At 47.2% G+C, this 17011-nt stretch overlaps 1 protein-coding gene across 2 annotated transcripts in view; it reads left to right on the top strand.

Annotated features, from left to right (window-relative positions):
* The window catches only part of USP4 (ubiquitin specific peptidase 4), a 2223295-nt gene that overhangs the window by 1271688 nt on the left and 934596 nt on the right, over positions 1-17011 (top strand). For both annotated transcript variants that reach the window (XM_069644193.1, XM_069644194.1), the window contains one exon: positions 8215-8406. In XM_069644193.1, the coding sequence (XP_069500294.1) occupies positions 8215-8406 (192 nt within the window). The remainder of the gene's footprint in view (positions 1-8214; positions 8407-17011) is intronic.

Here is a 17011-nt window from a genome sequence, read left to right as displayed (position 1 = left end):
TCTTTTGATAAAGTATGATGATTTCCACCAATTATGTAGCCTGAAGCTTTTCCAAATCCCTTTAGTCTCACCATCACTGCCAGAAGCAAATCTGTAAGATCTTGCACCACCAATAGCAGGTCATCCGCATGAAGCCAAGTTTTCTGCTCTACTCCACCGCATTTCACACCTTTTCACCCATCATTTCTCAAGATTGATGCCACTGGTTTCACTGCAAGGAAAAACAGCAACAGCGGAAGAGGTATCCCTGCATGGTACTTCTCCGCAACACAAAAGGTTCTGAAATGTATCCGTTAGTCATGACTGCAGCTGTCCGCTAAGTGTACAACAATTGTATCCATCCAATAAACTTTTCTACCATCCAAACTTATCCATAATTGGAGGTAATTCTAATCTATCTGATCAAGCGCTTTTTCTGTACTTTATCAGAGAGAGGGCCGACACATCTTTCCTCAACTTCCTTCCTTCATGTGGGGTCAACAAACGATGTCTCATATTCGTTGATGCATGTCTATCTTTCACAATTCCTGTTTGCTTGTGATTAAGCCACTAAGGCGGAACCTGTTCCAAACGACATGCCAGTACTTTTGCCAAAATCTTCCCATCCGTGTTAAACTCATTGGTCTGTAGCGAATCGATAAGTAGGGGCATTTGTCTTTTTAGTTAAAAACCAAAATGTGTGCATGTCGGACAGTTGCTGGGAGTAGGCCGGCCTCAAAGGACGCTCATCTTTGGAATGTTAACCGAGTTTAAGGAACCCACCCACAAAGCAGTGTCCTCCAGTTTGTCGGCAGAGTAGAGATTTTCATAATAGTCCTTAAAAAGGGCTCAGGGCATTGACCTCCGTTCCAGCCCCTGGAAGGAGGGTTGAAGACCATTAGCACCCTGGGTTGCCAAAGCGGTAACCTGGGGTGCTAAAAAAAAGGATTCTCCTTCCTACAGCGGAACGGGCGCGGCGTCCCGCTGTCGTAAGGAAACTCCTTTTCCAAGATGGCCGACATGGAAAGGAAAGGCTGGCCTCTGTATAGAGCCCCTCCTTCCCTTTTCATGGTGCCCTGTGGGAGGCGAAGAGAGGGAGCGGATGCGTAAGCAGCACCCTCTGCCGCCGAATAAAGGTAAGTATGAGGGGGGTGGAAGGAATAAATGGGATGAAGGGTGGGGGGAAGATGGCAGCGGGCAGAGCCAGCTGTCAGGCGGCTTGGAACGTGGGCTTGTACCGGCGGTGCAAGCCTGTGTTCCGAGTCACCGGATAGGCTGGCTCGCCTGCCCAGTGTTAGGCAGAAACCTGTGCAGTTCCCTTAGGGACCACTGCAAAAGGCTTAAGACTACAGGTGTTGGCAGTAAACCCAATTGGTAGCAGTCTGTACCACCCAGATTTACCTGGTAGCTGTGGCTGAGCAGCCAGACTTCTCTCAAAAAGAGTTAGACATTATATAGAGTATACAAGATAGGTACCAAAATACAGTAGCACAAGCAAACACTGACCAGAGCTTTGGTAACAAGTATATCATTATTTATTTAAAGATACACTTAGAAACACTCCAGCACTATTATTATCAGCAAGTTCAAAAACAGTCACTATTAATATATATACATCCCTTGTTCCTTATTAGACAAGTCTTAGTTAACACCACTTATTTCCAGACAGAGGTGAGCGCTTAACTAAAGATGGCACCCTAATAAGTTTAAGAAAAAGGGAGGGAAAATGCAGAAATTAGGAACAGCACACAACACACTCCTTTAGAAGCACTCAGCAAGGCAGGAAAGTCAAAGTCTACTTGTGAGCAAAAAGTTCAGAGGCCAGGCTCCCTCTTGGAGAGAGTAGAACACCACTGTGCCCAAGATCACAAAGTTTAAAAGTCTTAAAGTCTTGCAGGGAGTTCAGAAAGGAATTAGTTCAGCTTTAGAAAAGTTCAGTTAGCCAGCCTAGGGCCAACCCAAGTGGTACGTTGAGGCTTTAAGAGTCACCCCACACAGACCGTTGCGAGGGAGGCCAGGCAGACACAGTACCTTTAAAGTGGAGAGGATCCTCCAGCGGGGGCAGTTGTTCCTGGCAGCGGGTGCAAGTCACGCGTCGTCCAGAGGAAGAGATGATCTCGACGTGGAGCAAGGCTGAAGGTCGTTGCACTGCCAGGGAAGAAACCAGCCGCGGAGTTCTCCGGTTAAAAGGTACTACCCTTTTATTCACGGTAGTGGTAAACCGTGGTATTCCGGTTGCCGGGGTGCTTGGCACGGGCAAGGCGGCCACGAGATGGTCCAGGAAGGCGAAAAGACGGGCAAACTGGTTATCCTCACCAGTCAAAGGAAGAAGACTCTCCGGGCTGGTGATCTCCTCTGTCGTCGGGAAAAGTGGTGAGACGGTTCAGCAGGGCTCCACTGGTGGTGTCGTCGTTGCAGGTCGGTTCGGCTTCTCCCTCCTCGGATTCTTTAGGTCCTGTGGCGACTTCTGAAGTTCCAGTCCCCAAAGCCCTGCTTTTATGCAGAAAACCCCCATTCATTCAGCCTAGCTGTCACTCAAACATGCTAAGTGGTGAGCCGGGTGGCTCACCACTTGTGCCAATCACACAAGAGTGCGACTTGAGTTGCGAGGCAACTCAGTCCAGGGTGCCTAAACCCCCTCCCCCACCCCCTGTGGTACCCAGACAGAGTGGCACCACTTTTGGAGGCTTCTGTGGAGCAGCCCGCTGAAAGTGGAACAAAGGGCTCGACTTGGGTTGGAGTCACAGAAGCGAACAAAAACGCCATTTTGGAACAGAGTTTCGGCAAAAAATACCAACCAGTGAATTTATATAAATTTAATAAACCGGCGGTATGTTCGAGGCTATTTTAAAAAGTGGTAGCCTCGAACAATGGGAAAATCCCATAGGAATATATTTGTGGTCGAATATAAAAAGTAGTATCCACTGCCACCAGCCAAAACTCAGTCGGGGGGGGCTGGACAGTGCCCCCTCGAACAACAGACCCCGGGGCAATCGAATTGCCCCGACCAGTACGTCCCCAATATGATGGTTTGTACTGGTTCTGTTCACAATTTAAGACTAGTTAAGCCAATGGTGACTTTACATGCCCTGGGAGACAGTAGTCAGTCCCAGGGTATGGAGTCTATGTTGGGGGGTCGCTACGACACCCCTGGGTTACTGCACGGAGGGTGCTGTGTAACCCACATACCAAAAACACATGAAGCCCTATGGGGTAAAGGACCCCATAGCCCATAAAACACATACAAAGTCAAAGGAACACCTCAAATCATGTCTAAGAGTGGGAGAAAGAGTCTCACTCTTTGCAGGAGAAAATAATAAGCCACAAAAATCCAGCAAAGCTGCTGGGGGACTCACTAGCTTTGGGAAATTAGCCTTAACAGAGAATTCTCCTCAACACCCAAGGTGCCAATTATAAATATTTCAGGTTCCTTAGTGAAGAATTCCACGGCCGCCCTGTCTTGTAGAATCAGTGTACTCAGTTTCCAAATGCTCGATTTTCTTCAAGGAGTAGTCCAAGGATAGTTCCACTGTAACTGGTGCATGATCTAATGTATGTAGCGCACCAATCTCACTTTTCATGAAATGTCAGGAGGACATAAATAATATGAGAATACGCATCATGGGCACCAGATCCAAAGCTGTAGTCTCAATCTGTTGTGTTCTCTAGTCTCCACACATCCAACAGATTAAACTCTGAAATCAAATTGGTAAGAGCATTATTGCGCCTTGTTTGTTTATGTAAAGCCTTGCTCCTATCCAGCAGTGGGTCCAATACCTCATTAAAACCTCCCCCAACAGGATACGTCCCGTGCAATGGTCCTGTAAATGCTGGGCCAGTGCATAAAAAAAATGAGTCATTCCCCAATGTCAGAGCATATATGTTGCAAACGGTAACATCATCTAACATTGATTGACACAATCCTCCACTCCTTGTCAGAATAACTGAGCATTTTGAAAGGTAGTCTCTTAACCAGGATGACCACCCCTTGTGATCTTGTCTTGGCTGATGCGTATACCTGTCCTCCCCAACCCCTAACTAGCCTTTGGGCATCTTCTAGGGTGAGCTGACTCGCCTGCAAAAATGCCACATCAACATCGAACCTTTTCTGGGACAAGAGCATGGGCCATGCAAGGCTGAAGAAGCAAAATGCCTCCAGCCTTGTATGGCTCATTGGGCATGCTCACCAGGGTACTTCTGAACTGTTAAACAGGTTTCCCTTTGACAGTTCTGTTAAAGCCAGCCTCAGACCTTAGCATCCGCTGCTTTCTGCAGCTGCGGAGTGCTCACTGTTCCCACTGGAATGTAATGCTTTGCAGGTAATGCTGCTGCTGTTAGGGGTAAAAGTAAAACCATTTCACTTTGCTTGCTTATCCGCCGTTCTCAGCATTTCAGTTTCACTTTCTTGCCATATTCTGCTCCTAATTTGCTAAACTGACTGTGCATTTTGGATTCATTGCACACGTGTGTTTGGGGGCTTACCTGTGTGTTATTGATTGTGTGGCTGAGAGCAAAGCACTCTTGTGTATGCCTGTCGTGTTGTATTGCGTGTAGTCCTTTGAAACTACACTTCCAAAGACTCCTTTGGGTATTTTTTCATCATCCAGGCGCTTCAGCGCCGGCGCTGGTCTTCACCGTTCATCGCTGCAGCTCGCCGGCACACTTGCTTTGCTCCTGCTAGACCGGACTTTGATTTTTCCCAAGTAAGTTTTACACACACTTTCTTCCGGCTGCCTTTATGTGCCTGTACAAAACAATGCGCTACAGCAACACGAAAGGTGCTAATATCGCACCACTGTTGGTATTATCCCTCTTGTTACTCAATACAGGATAGTTACACAAACATGGTGTTGAAATCAATGACCTTGTCAATGACCACAAACAAGATTTCCTTGGAATAACCGAAACCTGGCTTAACCCAAACCTGCCCACCCAAGCTACACTCTCCACACCAGACGATTATACACTCTTCAGAGCTGACCGCTTACAAGGCAAAGGTGGTGGAGTTGCACTGATGTGCAAGTCCAGTCTCGAATGCCACAAAATCCCTCATAGTTCCCCAGATGGATGTGAATCAATATGGGTGAAAATAAAAACTTCCTCATACACAACTCTCAACATACTAGAGAAATGCCTCTCTTTGCAGAGCAGCTCGGCGATCTGCTAGCTCAAATCTGCGCCACCAAGTGCCCTGTCATTATTATGGCCGACTTCAATCACTGGGTTGATGACCAACGTGACAAAGTAGGTACCAGCCTCATGGACACTATTACCTCTTTTGGTCTCACTCAATTGATTAACTCTGCCACGCAAAAAAGTGAGCACACCCTCGACTGGCTCATATCACAAAACACAAACATCTCTGACATTTTGGTCACTCCATGCATATGGTCAGACCACTCTCTCATTCAGGCAAAAATTACATTGCCTGTCAGTCCCCCAAAACCTAACACATGCAAGTGCATACAAAAAATCGAACCGCCTCTAAATTAACCACACAGCTGTCATCCAAGCTTCAACCCATATCTAACTTTGATGACCCATCTGAATTAGTCAACCACTTGCTACTTAATATAAAAGAAGTAGTCAACGACCTTGCGCCTATAAAAATGAAGACCATTAAGACTGAAACCATAAAGAACACCTTGTTCTCTGACGACAACATCAACGCCAGCCAAACAAAAAGAGCTCTCGAAAGAGCCTGGAGGAAGGATCCAAATGACAACACCTTAGCTGACTACAAAAAAATCCATTGCACCCTATAAAAAACGTATTGTTGAGGCAAAAGCCACACATTACAATAGGATCGTGAATGCACAATCCAATGTTGGCGAGCTATTTAAAATCCTAGCAGAGTTTCATGACCATCCTCCAACAGCTAATAATATCATCAAAGATAAGTGGTATCAGAACATTCATGACGCATTTCTAGCCAAAATCGACTCACATAAGCAGAAAATCAAGAAAGCTCTCGGCAAAGTAGCGCCGGTGCTAACTCCTTCTGGAATAATCTCCCCTAATAAAGTGGAAAGCACAATCCCTCTATTTTCCTTCACTCACTACACTGAAAAAGAAGTTTCCAAAGTCATACAAGATCTCAAGGCCACCTCTTGTCCTGATGACTGTCCGACAAGTATCTTTAAGGAGTCCACTGACATTTTGGTTCCATGGATTACCAAACTGATAAATCTATCCTTTGATGAAGGTCTAGTACCGGACCTGCTAAAATCTGCATGGATAACACGATTATTAAAAAAAGAAAACCTGGATCCCACTAATAATGAGAACTATAGGCCCATAACAAACGTGCCTTTTAGCCTCAAGATATTGGACAAACTTGCATATCTGCAATTAAAAGCTCACGTCGAGGAATATAAAATCCTCGGCACACGGCAGTCGGGTTATAGAGCCTGTCATGGAACCGAGACGGCCATGCTCTATCTTAAATCTACCCTGGCTGGTATAGCAGACAAAAACCAAGCCGCTCTGCTCATGCTACTTGACCTCTCTGCAGCCTTTGACCTGGTTGATCACAACTTACTTGTGTCTAGGCTCGGAGAGGTCGCCAAATGTTCCACGACAGCATCCAGATGGATAGCCTCCTTTATAGGCCCCAGAATGGTTAGGGTTTGTGTAGGTAAGAATCACTACTCCCCCCATTTCTCAGACTTGTGGAGTTCCACAGGGCTCCTGTTTGTCGCCTCTACTTTTTAATCTATATATCAGCCCCCTTCTCGATCTTTTGAGTAAACTGGGAGTTCACTATCCGAATTACGCTGATGACACGCAGGTAGTGATACAACTGAGTGGTTTATATAGAAAAGACACAGAAACCGTTAATAACATATACAAAGCCATACAGAACTGGATCGCCTGCAACTCATTGGCTTTAAATGATAAAGACTGAGCACTTGATAGTGTCTTCCAAAAGCACTCAGACCAAACTTGACTAACTACGCTAGCTTTCCTATTGCGGATAACATCATCATTGTCCAAAAGAAAGTGAAGACCCTAGGAGTTGTTCTGGATGAAGAGCTATCCATGAAATCTCATGTCTCTACCATAGGTCCAGCTGCGAACTAATTAACAAGCGAATAGGATATATCGCCCATTCATCGCTGAAAAAAACTGTGCTCTTCTATCTTCAGCACTGATAAATTCTCGATTAGACTATTGCATAGTCTATCTGGTACCACAGCTACGAACGCCCAATCCTTACAGGTAGCCCAGAACAATGCTGTGCGCACTATATTCAACCAATCTCGCCGCACCCACATCACCACCTTTAGGAAGAAACTTCACTGGCTTCCAGTAAAACATCACATCACACACAAGGTGTTGCCCACAACGCACAAGTGCCTCAGCCTTAGAAACCCCACATATTTGTCTGATCGCATTAGCATTAAGTCTAATGAGAGGAACCTCCGCTCATCCACAGCCGCCGTTCTCAAACACCCCAGATTTATCACAGCTAAGTTTGGGGGTACCACCCTTGATGTACAGGGACCCCTTCTTTGGAATGCACTACCAGTTCGGATACAGCAGATCCAAAGATACACTGTGTTCAAACAGGCCATACAAACACACTTTTTTAACCTGGAATAACTTGCTCCTGGTCCCACGTTTCTTCTGCCCTGTCTTTTGTTTGTCTTTTGTTCTTCATGTGCACCCTGAGGCCCACGGGCATGTGGCGCGTTAGACAATTTAAATAAATTGAAAAAACTGGGCTGGCCGGGCTCATCCATGATGATTGGTGAGTCCCTGCTTTGTCGTGCATAATGGACGAGCCGCCCCTGCTGCACAAACACAGGCTGCCTCACGTTGGTGATCTAATGGCAAACTCTGCACCCACTAACCCAACCATAACCTGACCTTATTACTTCGGGGACTGAATCGGCAAGAGGCCATGCAAATGGTATCTGAACCCAGTAACATAACCCAGCTCTGTTGCATCATCACCATCTATTGAATATTGGCATACAGTTGTTAATTTGTACCAAGACTCTTGCCAGTGAAACGAAGATACCAATGCTGGAGAACAGTAGTTACAGGTAAGGAACAGATTTGTAAAATAACTACAATTGTGCTTGCGATTAATTTGAAGTGGGACTGGAGCCAAGGAAGTTAACAGTAGGAAAGTAGGCAGTAAGTCAGAGTTTAAGTATATTTTTCAAATACTTTGTTTGATCCTTCACCCTGTAGTTTTATAATCTCTCTTCTTAATCTCGGCTACAGATATCAAGTGTGCAGTTCAAGCGACAATGGGTCAGAATGCCTCACTCTTCAAATCTACTTTAGAGAAAGGAGAACGCGTCAAGCAAGTCCATCCTGTGGGACAGTCCTATATGGTCAACCATTACTAATCTCTGTACCAAAGCATGCCCTTACTGTAGATTTCCTATATGATGCTGTCCTTGAACGTATTCGGTAAGTGGTGGAGCTATTCAGTTGCATTTTTTCTAGGGCATATTTGTTCCTATTTAATCAGTAAAGCAATATAAATCTTATTCTCATGGGCATACATGTTTAATATTTTGCTGTATGTTTTAAATACTACATGTCACAAAGAGCAAATATGTCACTTTTTTGTTTTTAACAAGCATTCACCATGTGTTTTAGCTTATATTTATTGCATGCTTATTTCCCAACATGACAATAGGAATCTTTAAGTAAAAATAAAAGTTTACTCTAAGTAAGAACCTATTTCTCAGTATGGCTCGTTTTTACCCATGTGCATGTGATCACTCTATGAAACTCTGCCACAATTCTCATGCAAGTATGTTAAATATCTGAATTGTGTCTTCCAAAACATAGCTCTTGCTCTTCTGAAGATTTTTTTTTCTTATCCTGACTCCAAGTGCCTTTGTAAAAATAATTTCAATCTTGCTCTGAACTGGCAAGACAAATGGGATACAAAATTTTTTGTGTGGCCAGAGGAATGCCTCTGAGGATGGCCATCATGAAGACTATTGTAAACACACACATAGGGATGCCACACACTGCAAAGAATTTAGCTTTTTCCCACGGACAAGCTGCATAAGGATGATATTTGTGTAGGTTTTGAGATCATCCCTAGAAGAAATCAAATGGTCTTCAAAAATGTGTTGGCAGCCCAAATCTCTCTAGGGCCATTCTGTGGATCCTAAACCACATTTTGGCATACACTCTGCAGTACAAAAGATGGAGTGTGGGTGCTGAGCAACAGTACACCTTTGCAGTGTTGTTCTCCTGGTTATTAAAAGCCCCTAGTCTCTTGCAATTGAACACATTCAGCTTTTTTACCACTGTTTTATACAACAGTTAGGCCCTGTTATCCACACCAAAAGGTTTCCTCCCTTACATCACTGTCCATGAATTCACCAAGTTATCAATGCCAAACAACTAATGTCTGAATTTATGGGACAGAGACCGATCTTCCAGGAATAAGATCCAAATGTATGGAGCTAAGAACACAATGGAGGGCAGGACTCGGGTCCTGCTATGGGGACTGGAGACCCTGGCGACAAGGACGCACACTGTCTACACAATAAAGACACAACCCCCAAAACAGTCGAAGCAGCCCATAGCGTCAACGGGCTCACCGAATATTTCGCCCATGTTCGCCAGTCATCGGGATCGGCAGCCCTCCCCTCAACCGCAGATGTGCCTTGCGACCGGGCATTCTGAATCGAAGGGTGCTGCCCCCAATACGCAAGAGACCGTTGAGACGCATCGGAAGAAGGCATCCACGGTCGAAGGCCCTGGTTCCACCGAAGACAGCCGCGCAACCGCAGGACTGAACTAGATACCCTTCCGCCTCTGAAGAGGTCGCAGAAAGCATTGCTAGGATTATTTCAGTGGATAATCGGAACCAACAGTCCAGGGATTCGTCGATACTTAAGGACAAACCTAGGGGTTCGTCAGAATCCAGGGATAGGCCGAAGGATTCATCGGAACCCACGCAGAGGCCTAAGGACATACAAATGGGCACACATCCACCGTGTGTCCCCTGAAAGGGCTTTTTCGGAAGGCACTGGAGGGATTTCTTAAACGTTGAAGGAGAAATCTTGATGTTCTGCAACGCAAGATCGATTACGAGAGCCTTTTCCACCCCTAGACTCCTCTGCTGCTTCTATTTGGACCAGGGACAAATTTGAGGGATGTATGGATAGGTTAGAGAGGTTTGTAAAACTCTTAGAGGAGTCCACGCCCAAAAGGCCTCGGGAAGAGAGTTCCTTTCCCCTTGTGGCTAAACTTCAAAAAGTATTTGATCCTTCTCAGGAAGAGGAAGAAGGAGAGTTCATATCGACCCCACAGAGGGTTGGGGGGACGACCCCGACCTGAGGTATCCTCAGCCTTGGCAATCACCTAATCCAACACTGGAACCTGATGCCTTGTGCATGGATTCCCCCCCAACCACACTCGCTTGACAGGCGTTCCCGGTTGATGACCAAATGGCGTAGTACGCCATATTAAAGAAGGCAGCAGAACATTTCCACATTGCTACCCAGGAAGCTGTACCAGCTGCAGATTTTGTCGATGACATCTTAAGAGAAACCACTGGCCAGCCAAGCTATGCCTCTGCTAAAATCGATCAAAAAGCAGTTGGCCCCTTCATTATTGACTGCTGCCCTAACTAGAGCAGTAAATCCTAGAATAGAAAAATTGTTTCAACCTTCCCCCTCTGACACCCTTTACATCAGGGGCCATGCTACTCCAGACTCACTGGTGGTAACTACAACCAGGAAGAGAGCAGGGGTTCCCCTATCCACTGGGGAGGCACCCCCGGACAAGGAGTGCACATGGCTATACGCTCTGGGTCAAAGGGTGACGGCTGCCGTGGCTTTTTCTACTCGCATCTCAAATAACACGGCTTTGTTGGCTAGTTATGCCGACGCACAATGGGCCATAGTATAGGAAGGCCTTCAAGAAGTCCCTGAACCGCTGCGGACTCGCATGTTCGCCACAGTAGCAGAAGGCAGGCAAGTTAATCAGAGTATTTAAAAAAAATACTTTGGATGCGGCAGAGATGGCTGGCAGGTCCTTTGCTCAAGGTACCTTCCTGAAGAGACATGCATGGTTACGAAGCTCTGGTTTCAAACTGGAAACTCAAGCTTCACTGAAAAAAAGCAGGTGGAGGAAACTAATCTATTTGGAAAAGCAGTAGACGAAGTGCTCAAAACTGCTAAAAAAAAGAGCATGACACCCTCAAGAACCTGGGTCAGATCACCCAGAGACCTTCCCCAAGGAGGGGGAGCGAATCGAGACGTTCCTTTCGTAGGCAACGTTTCCCTCAGAACCAATACGGCTCTGGAAATAATTGGTCCTCTCCCCAAGGAACCAGCAGCTACACCACACCATATCCCCCAAGAGGTCAATGACATGGAAAGGGAAGGGGCCGGAACTCTACCGCTCAAGGCTTTCCGGCCTCAGGCCAGAAATGACCTGCAGATCCGGGTCCCCTCCCATGCCTCCCAGGTCGGGGGCCAGCTAACCTCATTTCTTCAAGCATGGGAGGGGATAACTACAGACCAGTGGGCACTCAAGACCCTCGCCCACGGGTACTGCATTGAATTTTGCCAGTCCCCCCTGATTCAGACCTCCACGTTCAAGATGCTTGACGCCAGAACATCTGCGCATCCTGCTACAAGAAGTCGAGACCCTGCAGGAAAAGGGCGCCATAGAAGTCGTTCCTCTTCTACAGGTAAACAAGGGTATTTATTCAGTGTACTTCCTTGTACACAAAACGGATCTCACCATGCGCCCTGTACTAGATTTGCGCCCAGCGAACAAATTGTGAAACCTCAAAGTTTTGTATGGTCACCCTGCAGGATGTCATCCCCCTGCTCACACAGGGGGATTACATGGCAACATTGGACATGAAAGATGCATAATTCATATTTCAATGTTGCCGGTGAACAGAAAATACCTCAGGTTCATGATACAAGACCAGCACTATCAGTTCAAAGTACTACCCTTCAGCATAGCCTCAGCCCCGAGGGAATTTACAAAGGTACTGGCAGTGGCAACAGCACACCAGCGCAGGCTATCCATTCCAGTTTATTCTTACCTCGACGAATGGCTCATAACAGGGGACTCTTACGAGACATGTCTGTCAAATACCCAAAGGACAATGGACCTTTATTCAGCCTGGGATTCTCCATCAACGAGAAGAAATCCAGTTTACACCCCAGTCAAGCCAAGCAGTTCCTAGGGCTCTAATTTGAACAAAGGACTGCCTTGTCTTCCCCCGAACGAGAGGGTCCAAAACATGTTTCAAATCCTGCACTGTGCAGCCAGTCGAGAGGTGACGGTACGCAAGGCTGTGCGACTGATGGGAATGATGGCGTCATACATTTATTGTGTTCCTCACGCGCGCTTGCGCATGCGTCCAATGCAAGAGTGGCTCAACAGCCAGTGGTCTCTCGCTGCGGTGGTGGTTGAAGGAGAATCTCTTGAAGGGAAAATTCTTCATCACCCCAGCAGTGGGGCCACTCTCACTACAGACTCATCTCTCATAGGGTGGGGAGTTTGGTCGTCGGACATGGCATCCAACCACATCAATCTGTTGGAATTGTTGGCAGTTTTCAAAGCACTGAAAGCCTTTCAGATACAACTGCAAGCGAAGACGTTCCTGATCCTCACAGACAGGATCACGGCCATGTATTACCTAAACAAACATGGGGGCACTCACTCTCCAGGCCTGTCCAAATTGTCCCAAAACATTTGGAAGTGAGCTCTCAAACAGAGCATATTTTTGTTGTCACAACAGGTTCCAGGGGAACTCAATCTTCTGGCAGACATACTCAGCAGAGATTTCCCACTACCCATGGAGTACGAATGGCGATTACACGGAGACATTGTCTCCAGCGTTTTCACAGAATGGGGTTTCCCAGAGACTGACTTTTTCACAACTATGGAGAACGCTCAATGCCAACACTACACATCCAGGTACCCCTCACATAGTCAGGGAAATTTGTTTTTGCTTTTCCCCCCTGACTCCCCTAGTCAACAAGATGCACCAGGAACCAGTCACCATGATATTGGTGGCCCCCATGACGGCCCGCCAACCCTGGTTCGCTCATCTGATGGAGATACCTCTCTCTCTCCCCCAGTGAAGCTACCTGCCCATAAAACATGTCACAAGACAAGGGGCAGACACTGCACCCGTGCCCTCAAACATTGAACTTAACGGCTTGGCTCCTGAGGTCATAGAGTGCGGACAGCTGCAACTTCCTCAGAGATGCATGGACATACTTAGGGAAGCGAGGAAATCGAACACCCGATATTGCTATTCCAGCAAATGGAAACGATTCGTTATCTGGTGCAATTCCAAGGGCGTCAATCCCATTGACTGCTCTCGCACGCACATTATATTGTACCTGACACACTTACTTGACTCGGGACTGGTTTTTAATTCCCTTAAGGTTCACTTATGCTCGCTCAGCCTACACCACGTCACAACAGAAAGTGTTGTGGTGGAAGATACTAGTTAAGGCTTTTATGGAAGGGGTCAAGAGGATTCACCCCCCCTATTTCTAATTCAGCTTGCGGATCCGACCTGAATGTGGTATTAACCCGACTTATGGGGTCTCCATTTGAACCTATGCATAAAGCAGGTCTCAAGGATCTTATAAGACAGCCTTCTTAGTGGCTTTCACTTCTATTTGAATGGTTGGTGAACTTCAGGCCCTCTCAGTTCTAGACGCTTTCGTTACAGTTCACAGAGATAAGGTAGTTCTGCGCGCTCACCCTAAATTCGCACCTAAATTTATCTCCAAGTTTCATGTGAACCAATCAATAGAACTGCCTACTTTCTTCCAGAACCCTACTAACATGGCCAAAAGAAGCCTACACACATTAGAGGTCTGTGGGGCAGTCATGTTTTACCTGGACAGAACTATACCACTGAGAAAGACAAACCAATTTTTCGTTACATTGGCAGCTGGTAGAGAAGGGCATCCTGTCTCTGAATCGGCAAACTCACGGTGGATTGTCAAATGCATCACACTTACACTCTTGCTAAGAGAGAACTGCCCTTCAAGCCTAGTGCGCATTTTACTCGAGGCACTGGGGCTTCCATAGCATTCATTGCAAATGTTTGCCTAGAGTCCATTTGCAAAGCGGCAACGTGGAGTTCTGTACACACATTTACAAAACACTATTGCCTAAACACTCATTCTAGGGCTGATACTCAGGTGGAACAAGCAGTACTAAGACATCTTTTCACTACTGTTCCTTCTCACAACCTGCCTCTAACTCTAGGTACTGCTCGCTAGTCTATGCACAGCATGTGATTCTAAGCAGATTAAGAAGCATCAGACGACATGCATTACTTACCGTAAAAGCATTTCGAAGGGATTGTGTCCTCCGACGTATTCCGTATCTTTGATAATTCGTCTCCAGCTTGCTGGCCTCGGAAAAAATGTTCTCAGTAGAGGGCACTGCGCATCGACGTCAGTCGAGTCGGTGTCCCTCGACAGCCACCGCATCGGCGCCGACGTCACCATGCCCATAAATAGCCACGCTCAGCGTCCGTTGCTCAGTTCCGTTTTTCCGCGCTTCGTGGTGCCTTGGAATATTGTTGCTCAGTTCTTCAGTCAAATATACTTTATTATTCCTCGAAAATACCGACTCTTACTCGATGGCTTCCTCATCCGTACCGATGACTCCACGGTCCGGCTTCAAAAAATGTCGAGACTGTGGAAAGAAAATGTCGTTGACGGATCCTCACAGGATCCGTTTGTGGTGCCTGGGAGTCGAGCACCATTGTTCGGAGTGCGGGGACTGCATGTCCATGACGGCAAAAGCCTTGAAGGAGCGTAAAGGGAAGCTCGAGAGAGGTAAGGCAGTTAAAACTTCTTCGAAAGTTTCCTCGGCGGAGTCGAGACATTCATCTCCTCGCCATCACAAAAGATATTCTTGTTCTAGGGGTCGAAGCAGTTCCCATCACTCTTCGAGATCTAAGCATTCAAAAAGACGTCGAAGATCCCCTTCCTCGGTGTCGTCTTCCGTTTCCCCGAAAAGGGTCTCCTGCCCCTCAAAGCATAGCTCTCGGGCTGAGTGGGAGGAATTCAGGAAAAAGATGCGTAGTGTCTTCAAGAAAGCGCCCTCGACCCCCTCGAAGACTACTGAGGGTGATACCCTGGGTGAAAGACCCGAAAAATCAAAATGCCCCGAGTCGCAGCACCTGGCAAAAGAAGCTACTCGAGAGCGCCACGAACCCTCGAGCAAACGCAAGGTCACGTCTTCGACGCCATCGTCGAAGGGTTCTTCAACGCACAGGTAAGTCGATTCGACGCCGAGAAAAGACAAACCCACAGCCACCTCACAGCCAGTGGCCATACCCAGAGCCTCGATCACAAGTATGTCGTCGACAACCTCAAGTAGAATTCCGATACTCTCGAGTTCCTCGAGGCCTCTACCAACTTTCTCGACGCCTTTTTCGATGGCTTCGAAGCCTTTAACGTCTGAGTCTACGACGTCAACGTTTTCTCAGCCAATTATGACGAATTTGGCCCCTTCTGCTCTGGAAATGGGATTTATACCATTTCCAAGAGCTGATCATTCCAGAGCCTTATCTATTTATGAGGAAGGGGAGATTTCGGATCAGGAAAGACCTTTTGTGTTGCAGGGATCTGCAACTCCTGTACCAGAGGAATTTGCCTCTGAGGAAGGTAGGTTAAAAGACCACCAAGAATCCTTAAATGAAGCAAGTGGGTTGGACACTTCCCCAGAAATGCTGAAACCCCTTATAGAACCTTGATGGCAAGGATAATAGAGTTTCTGATGTTTGTTAATCTGCTTAATCACATGCTGTGCATAGGTCCGACATCCAGTGGTCACTGCGGAGTATTGCATTTTGTTTTTGCAGTCGAAAATGGGACGTGGACAAGGCGTGTCTGTAACACTATCCCTATAGTGATGTGCGTTGTACCCACAATCCCTCACGCGTCGAGGTCCCTCAGATTGTTTTTTTCCGCCCAGCTTATGGTCGCCTTACACGGAGCTCCTAGAGAGACATTGCTAAACAATTACTACGGACCTCTGTCCTTAATATATACTTATTGTTAAAAGATCCCTCCCCTCGACATTAGCTGTGAAGCTGTTTCTCCGCCAAGCAAGTTTTCGACGGAGGAGAAGAGACGGAGGAGATCCTTCGGCGCTGCCGAACACGTGGCCAGGCCTCGCCGGCCAACATACAGTAGGGAGAGTGGGGGTTTCCAACTTTTACCTTCTCGTCGAGAATCTTTCTTTCTCCCCTATCTTTCCCTTGGGATTGTTATCACCAGTTTTTATTGCCTCAGCTATGGAGAGGACACCTTTTAAATTTTGCCCACGCTGTAGAGGCAAATACACTTGGAAGGACAAACACAAGCTCTGTAATCGTTGCTTGCCCCTCGATCATAAAGAGGACAGCTGCGCGGCCTGTAAGCTCTTGAAACCAAGAACTCTTAAAGAACGGAAAGTTAAGAGGTGGGCAGACTACGCGATGTCGAAGTCAGGTTCCTCACCCGCCGCTGTTACAGAAAGTGACGAGGAGGGTGATAACTCGACATCCGTTACGGAAGTCATTAACCCCCAGAAGGAGCGCTCGCGCTCCTCGACGTCCGTCCCCGGCCCCGACGGGCTCGGCTCACGCCCTGCTTATGGGGATGAACACCCCGGCGACAAGGACGCACACAGACCCCATAGGCCTAAGCTCACAACCCACGGCTCTTCTTCGTCCAGGACGAAGGATCCACCAGCGCCGAAGGGGACGCAGGGCACACCGGCGTCGACCTCAGACCGCAAGGGTCTCAAGCCCCACCAGCAAACGCAGCCGCGACCAGCGATTGGGCTTTTATCTAATACGGGCGCTTCCTCAAAAACATCCGACGTAACGCTCCATAGAGCGGCCGTCGAAAAACAACGCGCAACGCAGGCAACGCCGACTCCAGAACCCTCGACTGACGAACTCGTCGTCGAGAGTCTGGCGAGAATTGTTTCCGAGGACAAACGTAAGCAGACGACGAAACAAACGTCGAATACCGCACCCAAGGATATAGAAACG

This window comes from Ambystoma mexicanum, chromosome 2p, assembly GCF_040938575.1.
Source record: "Ambystoma mexicanum isolate Mex_15411 chromosome 2p, UKY_AmexF1_1, whole genome shotgun sequence".
NCBI classification, from domain to species: Eukaryota; Metazoa; Chordata; class Amphibia; order Caudata; family Ambystomatidae; genus Ambystoma; species Ambystoma mexicanum.
Note: the sequence above shows the minus strand (reverse complement) of the source record. Positions and strands in the feature narration are given on the sequence as shown.